The sequence below is a fragment of the Haematobia irritans genome, chromosome 3 (genome assembly GCF_050003625.1).
Source record: "Haematobia irritans isolate KBUSLIRL chromosome 3, ASM5000362v1, whole genome shotgun sequence".
Classification (NCBI taxonomy): Eukaryota; Metazoa; Arthropoda; class Insecta; order Diptera; family Muscidae; genus Haematobia; species Haematobia irritans.
In genome coordinates, this window is record NC_134399.1 from 176216786 (window position 1) to 176235660 (window position 18875).

Here is an 18875-nt window from a genome sequence, read left to right on the forward strand (position 1 = left end):
AAATGGTTACGAAAACAATGTACACAGTCTTACACAAGTTTACATACGGTTTAAGAAATTGTATTTTCTTTAATTATTAAAATATGATAAAATATGCATATATATGCTTTAGATTTTGTAGATTAATTTGAAAAACAAAGTATTTGTCCATTTTCAAGAAGATGTTTTTAGTCTGGATTATAAACAACAACAAGAAACATGTTTAGTTGTAAGGTAAAAACCTCAAGGGTATGTAAACTTATGTGAGACTGTGTACATGGTCATTATGGCCATGTAATAGTTCTAGACATGTCTATACGTAACCTATAAAAATACTTTTTTCCCTGCAGAAAAGTAAAAAAATTGAATGGTCAGGTACATGATTTTCCCGACCATGTAATGGTCTCAAATTCTATCATTTAAATAATAGAACATGTTTGCGGCATTTGAGAACCATTTAAATGTTTATTGCCACCATACATTTTTCTCCGCTCGAAAACTATTTTTACAAAGACAAAATACATGGTTTTCGCGGCAATTACATGCTCTATATAAGCATTAAATGGTTGCGGCAACCATGTCTGTGCGTGTATATAACGTAAGAACATATGACGGGATAGTACGTAATTCCAACTTAAGGTTCGCTTTTCGCGTTTAAATTTTTGCGGTTACTTTATTAAAACAGTTCAATATAAAGCAGATATAGTATCTCAATTGATGCACAGTTTATATGTTATGTTTAACAGTGAAAAAAAAAACACGAAACGATATATCAGGCTCACTTAGACTATTCAGTCCATTGTGATACCACAGCGGTGAGCTTCTCTCTTAAAATCACCTACTATTTTATACATACATTATTAAAAACAAATCATAATTTAATAACAATTATTTAATAAAAGAATATATGGTGTAAACATTCATATGTTTATGGAAAATTACAAATTCATATTTTATTATATTGTATGGGCTTTTTTGAGCTCTCTCCCAAAGCAAGTTTAATTTAGTGTGCTTTCATGGAATACATTCAGTTATAAAACAAAAACCACAACAATATTAATTTGTATTGATATTGTCCCATTTCTTTTCCAAAATTTCAAATTTCAAGCCATAATTTCCATTGGAGAGTTCGTCTAAAAGACCAGTTTTGGCAAAGGCATAGCCGGGTGGAAAAACTCCTCCACTGGAATGAGGAAGAAAAAAATATGTATGTACAAAAAAAAAAATATTCAAAACTATTTACCTTCCAGGCATTTTTTCATGCTCTAGTAAAATTGTTTTAGCAGATGCTAATAAACTTTTACTAGTAATTCCATAGTAAGGATCATTACCCGATATACGGGTTATAAGCTCCACACTGGGGTCTGGTGTTTGAGGTGTACTGTTGTACCAACCCTTTGCCTTTAGTGTATATCTGAATTCCACACCTTTTCTATTAACTTCGAGAGGTCCTTCTGGGGTCATATAGCCAAATGAAAATATCTGAGGATATTTTAGCAGTAATTTTCTTGTGAAATTAAATCGCGCCATCACCAAGCCAATCATCATTACTAGTGGCACGAAAATGGCCCAAAGATATGATCTGTAATAGATTAAATAAAAATTCAATGGATTTTATTTAATTTAATTATATTGAAATTGAAGTTAGTTTGCTCGTTTAAAACTAGAGATATTTCAAAACATTTAAGTCCACATATATTTGAATAAACGGCAATGCAATTGCCTTTATTTGAGTTTTAATCAGGTAGGTTAGCATAGGTTAGGATAGGTTAGGTTAGGTTAGATTAGGTTAGGTGGCAACCCGGTGTATCAGGCTCACTTAGACTATTCTCTCTTATCACTGAGTGCTGTCCTATTCTATGTTAAACTCAATGACAAGGGACCTCCTTTTTATAGCCGAGTCTGAACGGCGTTCCACATTGCAGTGAAACCACTTAGAGAAACTTTGAAACCCTCAGAAATGTCATCAGCATTACTGAGGTAGGTTATCCACCGCTGAAAAACTTTTTGGTGTTTGGTCGAAACTGGGTTTGAACTAGAGGTGTGCACGTGACACAAAATTGTCGTGACTCACGAAAATTTTCGTGACTCACGCGTGAGTCGTGAGTCACGCTAAGGGAAACTGCGTGAGTGTGCGTGAGCGTGATTATCCAACCAAATGTCGTGCGTGAGCGTGATTCACGAAAATAATATCTTCGTGAGCGTGCGTGAGTAACGAATTTCGGAAAAATACGCTCACGAAAATAATCCCGCTTACGAACATAAAATGCTTAGGAGTTGAATTCATTTATAATTTTTGTGATATCTTAGGTGTTAAGAGTTTTATAACGCTCTCGATTTTAATCATACTCATGTTTTCAGTCATGTTCTGTAGGTAAATTACTCATAAAATTATTCGTGAGTCACGAGGTTTTTCGTGAGTCAGGACATTTTTCGTGAGTCACGATATTTTTCGTGAGTCACGACATTTAAAAGATTTTCGTGCGTGAGTGTGCGTGAGTGTGCGTGAGTACAAATTTTCTTTTCGTGAGCGTGCGTGAGCGTGAGTCCTACCAAAAAATATCGTGCGTGAGTGTGCATGAATAAGATTTCTCCGTCGTGAGTGTGCGTGAGCGTGAGCAAAATATTACTCACGTGCACACTATGACGGGGGTTTCACGCACTTGCACAGTTTTACTTTGAAAAATTTAAATTCAGTTTTTTTTGGAAAAAAGGCAATTGAAAAATTGAAATGCCTTTCATTCATGTGTCAATTGGGAAATAGAAAATTTTCATTCTGTATCGACTTCACAATCATAATAAGTTGCAAGCAAAGATTTTGAAAAAAAAAAAATAAAGAGAAATTGGTTTTGATTTGCGAATAAGATTTATTGCAATTAGCTGCGAAATACAATTTTTATCTTTAGCCGAAATCCTTTAATTTTTTTAAATTTGAATATTGGTTTGACATCATTAAATCACAGGAAGTTGGACAAGGCTGTTATTTGGACACAGATCTTTTGGATCTGTGGGATGACTATCCCACAGATTGCAAAATTGGCATATGGAATTTTGACATGGCTGAAACGCACAATTAAATTGGATTGTGAAAGAAAAAAGGCTTTCAAAATGGCAATTAATGCGGCATAAATATCCCAAATTTACCTAAATATCGCAATTCGCTATAAATTACATGAAGCAACAAAGAATCCGGGTATCAAAAGAAAATCATATATAAGGAAATTATTTCTAGAGCCCTGTCTGGACTACACTTTGAAAAATTGCAATCAATATAGATCAACGTTTTCCAGAAAATACTATGGAGACCGCAAACCTACTCATCTAAAGGGTGATTCTTTTGAGGTTAGGATTTTCATGCATTAGTATTTGACAGATCACGTGGGATTTCAGACATGGTGTCAAAGAGAAAGATGCTCAGTATGCTTTGACATTTCATCATGAATAGACTTACGATCTGCCACAACGTGTAGACCCTAGAAAAGTTGGCAGAAAATCCGCTTTTTTATCGACAAATTTTGTTCAGCGATGAGGCTCATTTCTGGTTGAATGGCTACGTAAATAAGCAAAATTGCCGCATTTGGAGTGAAGAGCAACCAGAAGCCGTTCAAGAACTGCCCATGCATCCCGAAAAATGCACTGTTTGGTGTGGTTTGTACGCTGGTGGAATCATTGGACCGTATTTTTTCAAAGATGCTGTTGGACGCAACGTTACGGTGAATGGCGATCGCTATCGTTCGATGCTAACAAACTTTTTGTTGCCAAAAATGGAAGAACTGAACTTGGTTGACATGTGGTTTCAACAAGATGGCGCTACATGCCACACAGCTCGCGATTCTATGGCCATTTTGAGGGAAAACTTCGGAGAACAATTCATCTCAAGAAATGGACCGGTAAGTTGGCCACCAAGATCATGCGATTTGACGCCTTTAGACTATTTTTTGTGGGGCTACGTCAAGTCTAAAGTCTACAGAAATAAGCCAGCAACTATTCCAGCTTTGGAAGACAACATTTCCGAAGAAATTCGGGCTATTCCGGCCGAAATGCTCGAAAAAGTTGCCCAAAATTGGACTTTCCGAATGGACCACCTAAGACGCAGCCGCGGTCAACATTTAAATGAAATTATCTTCAAAAAGTAAATGTCATGGACCAATCTAACGTTTCAAATAAAGAACCGATGAGATTTTGCAAATTTTATGCGTTTTTTTTTTTTTTTAAAGTTATCAAGCTCTTAACAAATCACCCTTTATATATGTATATACTCTTAATTTAAATTATTCTTTTCAAGTTATATTAAGAAACTGTAACTCAAATACTGGTCCACAAGCGCTTGTTGGCTGAGCAACTCAAATAATTTCGTGAGTATTAAAGAATCTTTGTTTTTTTTTTATCTTCGTAATTTGTTATATATCTATGGATGATGGGAATTTTCATTATTTAAGATTATTCAACTAATTCTGATTTGTTTTCTTGTATTAGAATTTTAAAATATTGAGATAGGCCACTTTTTGCAATTTAACATAATTTTTAATTCCCCTTTAATTTATTTGTTGATCTAGAAATAATTGTCAATATAATGATTTCTAAAAATATGCAATATTATTATTAAAGTATTTGCGTTTAATTTTCGAAATTGAAGGTTTGAGCGTGTAGAGTGTCGTTAGGGCTGACAAACATCTTGGTCGGCAAGGCAGGGTGGGATAACCGATCGGATATCAATGACACCTAGATATCCATTTTCCGGGACCGGTTCCGTTTTCTTTTAAATAGCTAACTAGGTTTGTCATTATGAAAAAAAAAATGTATGCTACCATTAAAATTTTATTGTTGGTGTAAGCGGCTGGGATCTAACTTCGGCGACAAGAACACCCCCCCTCCACTGAGCAAGGTCGGAACATTCGGTAGCAATGGTCAGTAGAAGTTAGGATCCAGTGTGAGAGCCGTTACATAAAATAAATGGCGCCCAACGTGGGGCCCGATATCGGTGGAAAAAAATATAGAGTAATTAATTTACATAAACTTTGATAACAAATCATGTTCATGTTCATCTATCGATATTTCCCCATATAATGACAGATCAAAAAAAAAAAAAAATCCAAATTTAGAAATATTTATCTGTTTTGGATTCTTTAATTTGCATTCATTCATGTGGGATTTAAAGCCAAACTTAGATAAATTTTTTTTGGGTTGGTCAGAATAATCACTCTAGAATGTTTGAGAATTTTGGTCCTGAGTACAGTTGGGATCTTACTCACATGACAGAGTTTTACTTTTGGCATTAGATGTTAGTGAGTGGTAAAAATTTTAGTGCTATATGTTGAATAAGATCATTTAAGAAGGATTTTGATACTAAATAGTGGTTATCTACCTACAATGATCATATTCAATAGTTTTTTTTTTATTTGTTTCTAAGAAAATGGAATGGTAAAGGAAAACATTCTACACGTGATAATCTTCAAGAGTAGAATACTATCAGTTTGTGTATAAACATTTGCAACTCGAAGAATTTTTTTTTTCACATTGAGTAAAATAGTTATAAAACATGTCAAGATCACAGAGCCTAGACAGAGATCAGAGAGCGGGAGGAGATGGGAACAGACAAGGTAGAAGTTAGGATCCAGTGTGAGAGCCGTTACAACACCTCTAGTTTGAACCCACGACTCTGTGTATGCAAGGGAATGCTAACCATTGCACCACGGTGGCTCCCTTTAATCAGGTAAAGTCATCTCCATTACAGAATTGTCAGGTGAACCATCCTCACAAATACTAAGAAAACCTCCTGATTTTTTTCAAAAAAAAACACCAAAAAGTTTTTTTATGGATGAGGAATGTGGCAGTTCCGAAAAGATCGTCCATCCAACAATCTGGTAGTCTAAATGGCTTTATTGACTTAATGTTTCTAGTTAGGTTAAAAAGTAAATTCTATCAAATAATTTTTAAATTAACAAATAAAAAATGTATCAATACATTTTTTATTTATAAATTATTGATAGAATTCATTTTTAATCAAATTAGAAACATTAAGTAAATAATTTAAAATTTTAAAATTTTCAATCAAAAAATTAATTGATACAATTAACTTTCTAATCAAACTTGAAAGACTATTACAGTTACAAAGAAAAAAAAAATAATTTTGGGATTCCATCACGAAATTAATTTTTAATTGAAATATCTTCAATCACAGAAATGATAGTATCAATCACCAAATAAATTGATACTATGATGTATTAATATGTTGAATCAATTAAATTTTTAATTTTTTTTTAATTGACTATTTTTGAAAATTCAATAAAATTTTTAATTGGAAATATTTTGGTGAACATATGTTCTGTGATTGAAACTAACTATTTTCAATTAATTATATCATGCGCCACACTGTGGAACAGGGTATTATAAATTAGTGCATGTGTTTGCAACACCCAGAAGGAGACGAGATAAACATATGGTGTCTTTGGAAATATTGCTCAGGGTGGGTCCCTGAGTCGATATAGCTATGTCCGTCTGTCCGTCCGTCTGTCTGTGAAGAGACAGAGTCTAGATCGCAATTTTAGTCCAAACGACTTCAAATTTGGCACAAGTTTCTGGTTTGGGTCAGAATAGAACCCTATTGCAACACCCAGAAGAAGACGAGATAAACATATGGTGTCTTTGGCAATATTGCTCAGGGTGGGTCCCTGAGTCGATATATCCATGTCCGTCCGTCCGTCTGTCTGTGAACAGACAGAGTCTAGGTCGCAATTTTAGTCCGATCGACTTCAAATTTGGCACAAGTTTCTGGTTTGGGTCAGAATAGAACCCTATTGATTTTGGTTCAGATTTAGATTTAGCTCCCATATATATCATTCATCTGATATGCACTTATATGGCCCAGAAGCCAGAGATGGTCTGTATCAAACTTTTTTCGGTTTGCGACTGTCGCAAAGTTGTAAACGTTGTAAACGTCACATACGCGTCGTAAATGTAGAAAAAGTAACAAAAGTCGCAAACTAAAAGTACTTTAGTCGCATCATCTAGGCAGCGAATTCGATGATATCCGACCATGGTGTGTGCGAAGAAGTTTCAATTCTTAGGAATGTTCACAATTTTCCTAACCTAACCTAACCTTCCCTATTGCCTTTTGCACGAGTACAGGGTAACCGTGGATTTTTTCGTCCTTTCTTAGCTTTATGTTCAGTCTCCTGTCCAATATAACCCCAAGGTATTTTGCACACTCACCAACGGGAATTTCGATACCACCTAAGAAAATAGGCTTGACCATGGGAAAAATTTCACAAATTTCTGAAGAAACTCACAGCGAATGCTGTCAAATTAGGTTTTCTACAGTAGGTTAACGACTTTTGCGACATACGTATTATACCGTCGCAAATGTATGTCGCAAAAGTCACAGTTTGTGACAGGCCAACCCTGCCAGAAGCCAGAGTTTTACCCTGATTAGCTTGAAATTTTGCACAGGGAGTACAATTAAAAGTATAGTCAAGTACGCTAAATTTTGTTGAAATCGGTTCATATTTGGATATAGTTCCCATATATATTTTTTACCCGATTTACACTAATATGACCAAAGAGGCCAAAGTTGTATTAAGTGATTTACGTGAAATTTTGCACAGGGAGTAGAATTAACATTCTAACTAGGCTTACCAAATTTTATTGAAATCGGTTCATATTTAGATATAGCTCCCATATATATCTTTCGTCCGATTTACACTCATATATTCACAGAGGCCAAAGTTTTACTCCGATTTACTTTGCACAGGGAGTAAAATTAAGTTTCTTGATATGCGTGCCAATTTTGGTTGAAATCGGTTCAAATTTAGATATATCTTTCGCCTGATTTTCTCTGATATGACCACAAAGGTCAAAGTTGTAATCCGATTTACGTGAAATTTTGCACAGGGAGTACAATAAACATAGTAACTATGTATTTGGTAGAAATCGGCTTTAGATAGATCAGATTTAGATATAGCTTCCATGTTTATGTTTTTTCGTTTTTGAAAAAATACCAAAATACCCACTAAGTCGAAAACTTGTAACAATGACTCCAATATTCCTATATTTCTAATGCGAATTCGCCTCAAAATTGATTCAGATATAAATGTTTCCCATATTGTTTTTACTAACATTGTGTACCACCGCAGCCGACTTAAATTCTCTATATAGATTTATTGTTGTTTTTGATTTCAGCTTAAAATCATGCATTGACTAAACTACAAGTGTAGCTTAACCAACAGAGGAAAAGTATGCTTGTCAAATTTTTATACCCTCCACCATAGGAGGGGGGTATATTAACTTTGTCATTCCGTTTGTAACACATCGAAATATTGATCTAAGACCCCATAAAGTATATATATTCTGGGTCGTGGTGAAATTCTGAGTCGATCTGAGCATGTCCGTCCGTCCGTCTGTTGAAATCACGCTAACTTCCGAACGAAACATGCTATCGACTTGAAACTTGGCACAAGTAGTTGTTATTGATGTAGGTTGGATGGTATTGAAAATGGGCCATATCGGTCCACTTTTAGGTATAGCCCCCATATAAACGGACCCCCAAATTTGGCTTGAGAGGCCTCTCAGAGAAGCAAATTTCATCCGATCCGGCTGAAATTTGGTACATGGTGTTAGTATATGGTCTCCAACAACCATGCAAAAATTGGTCCATATCGGTCCATAATTATATATAGCCCCCATATAAACCGATCACCAGATTTGACCTCCGGAGCCTCTTGGAAGACCAAAAATTGGTCGATATCGGTCCATAATTATATATAGGCCCCATATAAACCGATCCCCAGAGTTGACCTCCGGAGCACCTTGGGAGAGCAAAATTCTTCCCATTCGGTTGAAATTTGGTACGTAATGTTAGTATAGGGTATCCAACAACCATGAAGGAATTGGTTCCTCTCAGTCCATAATAATATATAGCTCCCATATAAACCGATCCCCAGATTTGACCTCCAGTGCCTTTTGGAGAAGCAAAATTCATCCGATCTGGTTGAAATTTGGTACGTGGTATATGATATTTAACAACCATGTGAGTTGAAATTTGTGGATGACAGTCTTTCGTAGAAGTTTCTACGCAATCCATGGTGGAGCGTACATAAGATTCGGCCTGGCCGAACTTACGGCCGTATATACTTGTTTTTTTTTTTAGGCAAAGCCCTATAGACTGCAAGATGGTTGGATGTACAGCTGTTTCGGAATTACCACATTCCTCATCAGCATCCTCTACTTGCAGCAAAACTATCAACCAATTATCAGAATAAATTCGGGTAATTCACTCAACCCAAAGTGAACTACACTTGAACCTTCCGAAAAAAGGTTTGATAGTCGGCTACTGCCTAAACAAATTTGCAAGCATATCTCTTTTCCTTTGCCAAACTTAAATCATCGATTTGAATGTAGTTGGCTGGGTTTGTTTTTGAGCGTGCTTCCTCTATCTTCATTCGTTTTATTTGTTATTGTTGGTTTCTCTTCAATCATTATTGTTATACCCTCCACCATAGGAGGGGGGTATATTAACTTTGTCATTCCGTTTGTAATACATCGAAATATTATTCTGAGACCCCATAAAGTATATATGTATTTTGGGTCGTGGTGAAATTCTGAGTCGATCTAAGCATGTCCGTCCGTCCGTCCGTCTGTTGAAATTACGCTAACTTCCGAAGTAGTTGTTATTGATGTAGGTCGGATGGTATTGAAAATGGGCCATATCGGATCACTTTTACGTATAGCCCCCATATAAACCGATCCCCAGATTTGGCTTGCGGAGCCTCAACAAGAAGCAAATTTCATTCGATCCGGCTGAAATTTGTAACATGTTGTTGGTATATGGTTTCTAACAACCATGCAAAAATTGGTCCACATCGATTCTTAATTATGTATAGCCCCCATATAAACCAATCCCCAGATTTGGCTTGTGGAGCCTCTAAGAGAAGCATATTTCATCCGATCTGGCTGAAATTTGTCACGTGGTGTTACTATATGGTCTCTAACAACCATACCAGAATTGGTCCATATCGGTCCATAATTATATATAGTACTTATATTATCCGATCTCCAGATTAGACCTCCGGAGCCTCTTGGAGGAGCAAAATTCATCCGATCAGGTTGAAATTTGGTACATTTCTCTGGTGTATGACCGATAACAACCATGCCAAAATTGGTCCTTTTCGATCTGTATTATATATAGCCCCATATAAACTGATCCCCAATCACACAAAAATCACGATTGCCACTCGAGCCAAAAATAATCTACCAAAATTTTATTGCCATAGAAAATTTTGTCAAAATTGTATATTTCTATAGAAAATTTTGTCAACATTTTATGTCTTTAGGAAAATTTTTCAAAATATAATTTCTATGCAAAATTTTATTTCTTTTATTTCTTATTTCTTCTTTTATTTAAAAATGTTATTTCTATAGGAAATTATTGAAGCATTTCATTGGTCCTTTTCCTTTATATATAGCCCCATATAAACTGATCCCCAATCACACAAAAATCACGATTGCCACTCGAGTCAAAAATAATGTACGAAAATTTTATTGCCATAGAAAATTTTGTCAAAATTGTATATTTCTATAGAAAATTTTGTCAACATTTTAAGTCTTTAGGAAATTTTGTCAAAAAATTATTTCTATAGAAAATTTTGTCAAAATTTTATTTCTTTTATTTCTTATTCCTTCTTTTATTTCAAAATTTTATTTCTATGGAAAATTTATGAAGCATTTCATAGGTGGAGAGGAATATTTTGCAAGATCTTCCGAATTATTAAGAATTCTACCAATCTACCAAACAGTAAAAAATCTGCCATTTTTGGTAGACTCGTGTTCATAATTTTATATAGCCCCCATATAAAGCGACCCCCATATTTCAATTTTGGCTCTATAATTACCGCACAAAAGTTCGTATCGGTTCGTAATTATTTCTTCACTATATACAGTTTGTCAAGAAAGTGTTTTGACAATGGGATAAAAATTATGTTTTGTTCCAAAATTAAATATAATGAAATTTTAAAAAAATATTTTATTATGTATTTTGCAAAGTATACATACGTACACAGAATTAAAAATTTAATAAAATATTTAATATTTCAATTATTTCTAGAATTTGAAATATTTGGCAATGTCAAAAGACTTTCTTGACATACTGTATACCAGTCGAGAACTGAATATATACGTATTTAATCGACCTTTCTTTTGTTTACTATATACCGCCTGGACTAGCTTACAATTTAGAAGATGATGTTAAGAAGTTTTAAGATGCCTTGCCATCGGTCGCAACCCAAGTAATTTAATTGTGGATGACCGTCTTTAGTAGAAGTTTCTACGCAATCCATGGTGGAGGGTACATAAGATTCGGCCTGGCCGAACTTACGGCCGTATATACTTGTTGTTTTTGATTTCAGCTTAAAACCATGCATTGACTAAATTTTGTAGAAGTCAAACAAATTCTATCCAGATCGAGTCACGTTTAAATATATGTACAGGAGAACAAAACCCAACACATCTGACGGATTTGATATGTTATCGAAAATATGGATCTAAAAAATGGTACAGCGTATAATATAGTCGGTCCCCGCCCGACTTTAGACTTTCCTTACTTGTTTTTTTTATTTAAGTGTGCAATCAATTCAAAAATTTATTTTTATATTAGCCTGATATCAATGCAGGCAAAGTTCAATGTCCAAACCATTTAAACTACATATTATTACAATATTTACTCTAGCTCAAATATCAAATAATTTTTTATCAAGTATTTTTTTTTATACCCAATTAAAACTGTGATTGATACTATCATTTTCATGATTGAGGACATTTTAATCATAATCAAAATTGGATCAATCAAAACGAAATAAAATATACTTTAAAGCATACTCACCGAAATCCAACGTATGTGGTAAACTGTATTGGTCTCTTTTCTTCATTTAGATAAAGCAAACGTTGAGATCTTTGAACCATGTACCGGGCAGTTGTGGGAATATTTAAAAAATAGCTTTTCAAGTCTTCAGTTTTTTGAATGCCAGATCTAAATAATAACAAAAACAAAATTGAATCAAATAAAATTTCTTCAATTGAATTCCTGATGCGTATACATACTGTGGCTTCAATTCCGGTTTAAATATTGGCACCTTTTCACAATTTAATTTCCTTTGTAAAAGTGCAATTTCTTTAAAATGTTGCAAATAATATATAACACTATCCCAAGTTCCACTATGCAATATTGCTTTAGAGGATTTATTCTCATAATTCAATTTGGTTTCCCAATATGATTCCACAGAGTTGAGTAGACCTGAAATTCAAGAAAGTTTTATTAGACATTACAATGAAAAAACAAAAAAAAAAAAAATCCCAGCAAAAAATGGAGCACTATTTCAGCAGGATTGTAAGGGAGAGATGCAGTACCAACTGATAACAATACAACCGAATCAGCGCTGATTTTTGTGAGAGATGTCCCGATATAGAGCAGCTTCTACATAGCGCTGATATAATTGCTCATTTCAATAACAATATTGCTCAGCAGTGATATATAATTTTGAGTTTCCTATTTTATAGCATTGTTGGTATGAAGGAAACCAGCACTACCTTTCATGCATCTATACTGCATGAATTGGTTGCAATAAAGTAAACAAATGGTAATAAACTAGTTTGATTACTCGTTTACGTTATTGCCACTGATACATGCAGTGTGGATGCACTGTCTACTTTATTGTATACCAAAAAAAAACTAAACTCTTACTGCTGAAGTATTTTTTGCTGGGATGTCTTTAAAGTTCAAATTGTTTTCGTTGTCCAAAAGTCGATTGATTTGTTAAAGAGTTCGCTTTAACCATAGAAAATTAATTGATACTATTAATTTTTGTGATTGATTTTTATTTCAATTAAGTAATTTGTTGAATCAATTAAATTTTTAATTTAATATTTTTTAAAAGTCAATTAAGATTTTAATTGTAAACATTTTCGTGAAATTTTTTTTAACCCTTAAATGCACAAGAACACCAATTCCTCCGAAAAAATATATAATATGCAAAATGATAAAAAAAGGAATATCAGCATAGCAAATTTTTTATATTTTTTGTTTGCAAAAATAGTGGTTGTTTCTTAAAAGATACAGTGCGCATTAAACTAAGTTTTAGTTTACAAATAAACTATTTGTGGTAAAGAATAGAGATATTTGTACACTACATAAATTTTTTACCAAATTCACTTTTATCTCTGCACAAAAAAAAAAATCTGATTCAATCACGAAATTAATTACTCCAATTAATTTTTTAATTGAAATGTCTTCAATTACAGAAATTAAGTAATTTGTTGAATCAATTACATTTTTAATTTAATATGTTTTAAAAGTCAATTAAGATTTTAATTGTAAAAATTTTCGTGAAATTTTTTTAACCCTTAAATGCACAAGAACACCAATTCCTCCGAAAAAATATATAATATGCAAAATGATAAAAAAAGGAATATCAGCATAGCAAATTTTTTCTATTTTTTGTTTGCAAAAATAGTGGTTGTTTCTTAAAAGATACAGTGCGCATTAAACTAAGTTTTAGTTTACAAATAAACAATTTGTGGTAGAGAATAGAAATATTTGTACACTACATAAATTTTTTACCAAATTCACTTTTATCTCTGCACCAAAAAAAAAATTCTGATTCAATCACGAAATTAATTACTCCAATTAATTTTTTAATTGAAATGTCTTCAATCACAGAAATTACGTAAGTTGTTGAATCAATTAAATTTTTAATTTAATATGTTTTAAAAGTCAATTAAGATTTTAATTGTAAAAATTTTCGTGACATTTTTTTAACCCTTAAATGCACAAGAACACCAATTCCTCCGATAAAATATATAATATGCAAAATGATAAAAAAAGGAATATCAGCATAGCAAATTTTTTCTATTTTTTGTTTGCAAAAATAGTGGTTGTTTCTTAAAAGATACAGTGCGCATTAAACTAAGTTTTAGTTTACAAATAAACAATTTGTGGTAGAGAATAGAGATATTTGTACACTACATAAATTTTTTACCAAATTCACTTTTATTTCTGCACCAAAAAAAAAAAATAAATTCTGATTCAATCACGAAATTAATTACTCCAATTAATTTTTTAATTGAAATGTCTTCAATCACAGAAATGATTGTATCCATTAAAAAATTAATTGATCCAATTAACAAATTAATTTATACTATCAATTTTTGTGATTGATTTTTATTTCAATTAAATAATTTAATGAATCAGTTAAATTTTTAATTAAACATTTTTTATAACTCAATTAAGACTTTAATTGGAAAAATGTTCATGAATTTTTTTTCCGTGCGGTAAATATTAATTATTCTCCAATTTGTAGATTTCTAGTTTTTCGGGCAAAATTTGATTTTTAATTTTGGTTTCAGTTTAAACCGAAGTACTACAGATTTTCCGGAAAAACATATTTTTTAAAACTGCGCTATGATGTTTTAAATGCAACCAACTTGATTTCGTAAAATTCGGTCAAATTTTAAAAAAGTAAGAATTGTTTTCTGGTTGTATCTTAAAAGATACAGTGCACATTTAAGGGTTAAGAATTGTATTTGATATTAATTAAATAAATTAAATAAGTATATACGGCCGTAATATCGGCCAGGCCGAATGTTATGTACCCTCCACCATGGATTGCTTAGAAACTTGTGCTAAAGATTGTAATCCACAATCGAATTAATTGGGTTGCGTTAACACTTGACGATGGCAAGGTATCTTAAAACTTTTTAACACCGTCTTCTCAATTGTAAGTTAATCCATACGGTGTATATATTAAATACAAAAAAACCGATTAAATACGTATATAATTCAGTTTGACAAAATTTTCTATAGAAATAAAATTTTGACAAAATTTTCTATAGAAATAAAATCTTGACCAAATTTTGGAAAATTATTTTTGGGGATCGGCTATATATAACTATAGACGGATATGGACCAATTTTGGCATGGTTGTTAGCGGCCATATACTAGCGCAATGTACCAAATTTCACCACATACCAAATTTCAACCGGATCGGTTGAATTTTGCTCCTCCAAAAGCTCCGGAGGTCAAATCTGGGGATCGTCTTAAATGGGGGTTATATATAATTAAGAACGGTATGGACCAATTTTTACAAAGTTGTTAGAGACCATATAGTAGCACCACGTACCAAATTTCAACCGGATCGGGTGAATTTTGCTCTTCCAAGGGGCTAGGTCAAATTTGGGGATCGATTTATATGGGGGCTATATACAATTATGGACCGATGTGGACCAATTTTTGCATGGTTGTTAGAGAGCATTTACTAACACCACGTACCAAATTTCAACCGGATCGGATGAAATTTTCTTCTCTTAGAGGCTCCGAAAGCCACATCGGGTGATCGGTTTATATGGGGGCTATATATAATTATGGACCGATGTGGACAAATTTGTGCATGGTTGTTAGATACCAAATCACGTATCAAATTTCAACCGAATCGGATGAATTTTGCTCATCCATGAGGCTCTTCCAAGGGGCTAGGTCAAATTTGGGCATCGATTTATATGGGGGCTATATACAATTATGGACCGATGTGGACCAATTTTTGCATGGTTGTTAGACACCATATAGTAACACCATATACCAAATTTCAGACGGATCGGATGAAATTTGCTTCTCTTAGAGGCTCCGAAAGCCACATCGGGGGATCGGTTTATATGGGGGCTATATATAATTATGGGCCGATGTGGACCAATTTTTGCGTAATTGTTAGAGACCACTAACACCATGTACCAAATTTCAGCCGGATCGGATGAAATTTACTTCTCTTAGAGGCTCCGCAAACCAAATATGGGGGTCGGTTTATATGGTGGCTATATATAATTATGGACCGATGTGGATCAATTCCTGCATGGTTGTTAGAGACCATATACTAACGTCATGTACCCAATTACAGCCGGATCGGATGAAATTTGTTTCTCTTAGAGGCTCCGCAAACCAAATCTTGGGATCGGTTTATATTGTGGCTATATATAATTATTAACCGATGTGGACCAATTTTTGCGTAATTGTTAGATACCATATACTAACACCATGTACCAAATTTCAGCCGGATCGGATGAACTTTGCTTCTCTTAGAGGCTCCGCAAACCAAATCTGGGGATCGGTTTTAATGGGGGCTATATATAATTATGAACCGATTTGGACCAATTTTTGCATGGTTGTTAGAGACCATATACTAACACCACGAACCAAATTTCATCCGAATCGGATGAAGTTTGCTCATCCATGAGGCTCCGGAAGTCAAATCTGGGGATCGGTTTATATGGGGGCTATATACAATTATGGACCGATATGGACCAATTTTTGCATGGTTGTTAGATACCATATACTAACACCATATACCAAATTTCAGCCGGATCGGATGAAATTTGCTTCTCTTAGAGGCTCCGAAAGCCACATCGGGGGATCGGTTTATATGGGGGCTATATACAATTATGGACCGATGTGGACCAATTTTCGCATGGTTGTTAGAGACCATATACTAACACCATATACCAAATTTCAGACGGATCGGATGAAATTTGCTTCTCTTAGAGGCTCCGAAAGCCACATCGGGGGATCGGTTTATATGGGGGCTATATATAATTATGGACCGATGTGGACCAATTTTAGCGTAATTGTTAGATACCATATACTAACACCATGTACCAAATTTCAGTCGGATGGGATGAAATTTGCTTCTCTTAGAGGCTCCGCAAACCAAATCTGGGGAAAGGTTTTAATGGGGGCTATATATAATTATGAACCGATGTGGACCAATTTTAGCGTAATTGTTAGATACCATATACTAACACCATGTACCAAATTTCAGCCGGATGGGATGAGATTTGCTTCTCTTAGAGGCTCCGCAAACCAAATCTGGGGATCGGTTTATATGGGGGCTATATATAATTATGGACCGATGTGGACCAATTTTTGCATGGTTGTTAGAGACTACATACTAACACCACGTACCAAATTTCAGCCGGATCGGATGAAATTTGCTTCTCTTAGAGGCTCCGCAAACCAAATCTGGGGATCGGTTTATATGGGGGCTATATATAATTATGGACCGATGTGGACCAATTTTTGCATGGTTGTTAGAGACTACATACTAACACCATGTACCTAATTTCACCCGGATCGGTTGAAATTTGCTTCTCTTAGAGGCTCCGCAAACCAAATCTGGGGATCGGTTTATATGGGGGCTATATATAATTATGGACCGATGTGGACCAATTTTTGCATGGTTGTTAGAGACTACATACTAACACCATGTACCTAATTTCACCCGGATCGGTTGAAATTTGCTTCTCTTATAGGCTCGGCAAACCAAATCTGGGGATCGGTTTATATGGGGGCTATATATAATTATGAACCGATGTGGACCAATTTTAGCATGGTTGTTAGATACCATATACTAACACCATGTACCAAATTTCAGCTGGATCGGATGAAATATGCTTCTCTTAGAGGCTCCGCAAGCCAAATCTGGGGATCGGTTTATATGGGGGCTATACTTAAGAGTGGACCGATATGGCCCATTTGCAATACCTTCCGACCTACATCAATAACAACTACTTGTGCCAAGTTTGAAGTCGATAGCTTGTTTCGTTCGGAAGTTAGCGTGACTTCAACAGACGGACGGACATGCTTAGATCGAGTCAGAATTTCACCACGATCCAGAATATATATACATTATGGGGTCTTAGAGCAATATTTCGATGTGTTACAAACGGAATGACAAAGTTAATCCCATCCTATGGTGGAGGGTATAAAATTGTCACTTTAAATTTATTATTCGATCCATAATTTTGGTACCCACAATTCTTTGCTTACATTTTATGCGCTACACTTTACCTGGGTAATTCTTTTCGGTATACAACACTGCCATTTCAGCACAAATGCTTTCAAAACCACAAGTGGGTATGACGTATGCACCATTAGCTTGAGCCAATTCATGATATTTCAATTGCATGCTATCGACAAATTGAGGTTCACCAGTGACATCAACATAATGGGTACCGGCATCAATGCAAGCTTTGACCACAGCTTCACCATATACTCTATAGGGACCAACGCAGTTCAAGATGATCTGTTTTGAGAGAGATAAATTAGTAAAATGTGTTGACCACTTATACTTGTTTTAATTTTTTCATTTACCTTGCATCTTTTCGCCATTTCATCTAGAGATTTCGAATCACTAACATCAGCTATAATTATGGGAATATGACTTAAATCTTGTCCTATACGATTACCTATGGATTCTCGTATTGTCAGGAGTTTTGACTAGAAAAATTATCAATTTGGCATTTCATTTTCCCATTTTAATATCTGTAGAGAATCACCTTACCTCATTTCTTCCAGCAATGCCCCATTTAAAATCTTTTAAAATTTCAATAGCATCTTCCACTACAATTTTACCCGTATATCCGGTAGCTCCAAATATAATGGCATCCAGTTTTTCAGTAGCCATTTCTCGAAATTGAATTTCAATGCTTTGCTATGCGATCTTCTTTGAGTAAGGTTGAGACTTAAACTGAATAAGAATTTTTGAATTTTTGACAAAATCTACAGAATGTCAGCTTCATGTTTTTATGCATTTTGTTTTTCTGTTCTCTTTCTCGATAAGAAGTGTGTACTCTGATCTTTAGAGATTTAAAGCAATTTCGGATTGTTTGTGTATGGGGGAGCTGGGTACACATATCGTTAGTATTCACTTCGAGTTTATTTAAATTGCTATAATTGTTTTTCTTATTTTATTTTCGAATGGAATGTTTGTTCGTTGTATGTAGTCATCATAAGCGTGAAGACAATCAATATTATTCAGAATCAAGTGTTGATAATTTGGTTGTTTGGCTTTAAATCGGGTTTTAAT

The 18875-nt window shown here is 34.2% G+C and overlaps 2 protein-coding genes across 2 annotated transcripts in view; one reads left to right on the plus strand and one right to left on the minus strand.

The window, feature by feature from the left end:
• LOC142228676 (uncharacterized) overlaps window positions 1–18875 on the plus strand; it is a 596821-nt gene that overhangs the window by 70807 nt on the left and 507139 nt on the right. The window lies entirely within an intron of this gene.
• LOC142229087 (saccharopine dehydrogenase-like oxidoreductase) lies at window positions 857–18531 on the minus strand. Its single transcript, XM_075299618.1, has 7 exons — window positions 18351–18531; window positions 18161–18286; window positions 17858–18092; window positions 12070–12262; window positions 11852–11998; window positions 1223–1561; window positions 857–1162 (listed from the first exon to the last, which is right to left on the minus strand). Exons 1-7 carry the CDS (start codon window positions 18471–18473, stop codon window positions 1036–1038), a joined length of 1290 nt encoding a protein of 429 aa, XP_075155733.1. The 5' UTR covers window positions 18474–18531; the 3' UTR covers window positions 857–1035.

Bases quoted from the DNA above. Each gene is read 5' to 3' on its own strand.
- LOC142229087 (XM_075299618.1), bottom strand. From the start codon at position 18,473: ATGGCTACTGAAAAACTGGATGCCATTATATTTGGAGCTACCGGATAT. The intron at 18,093-18,160 runs GTAAATGAAAAA...CTCTCAAAACAG, and splicing joins AAATGGCGAAAAGATGCAAG to ATCATCTTGAACTGCGTTGG. The intron at 1,562-11,851 runs GTGAGTATGCTT...AATCTATTACAG, and splicing joins ACCACATACGTTGGATTTCG to ATCATATCTTTGGGCCATTT.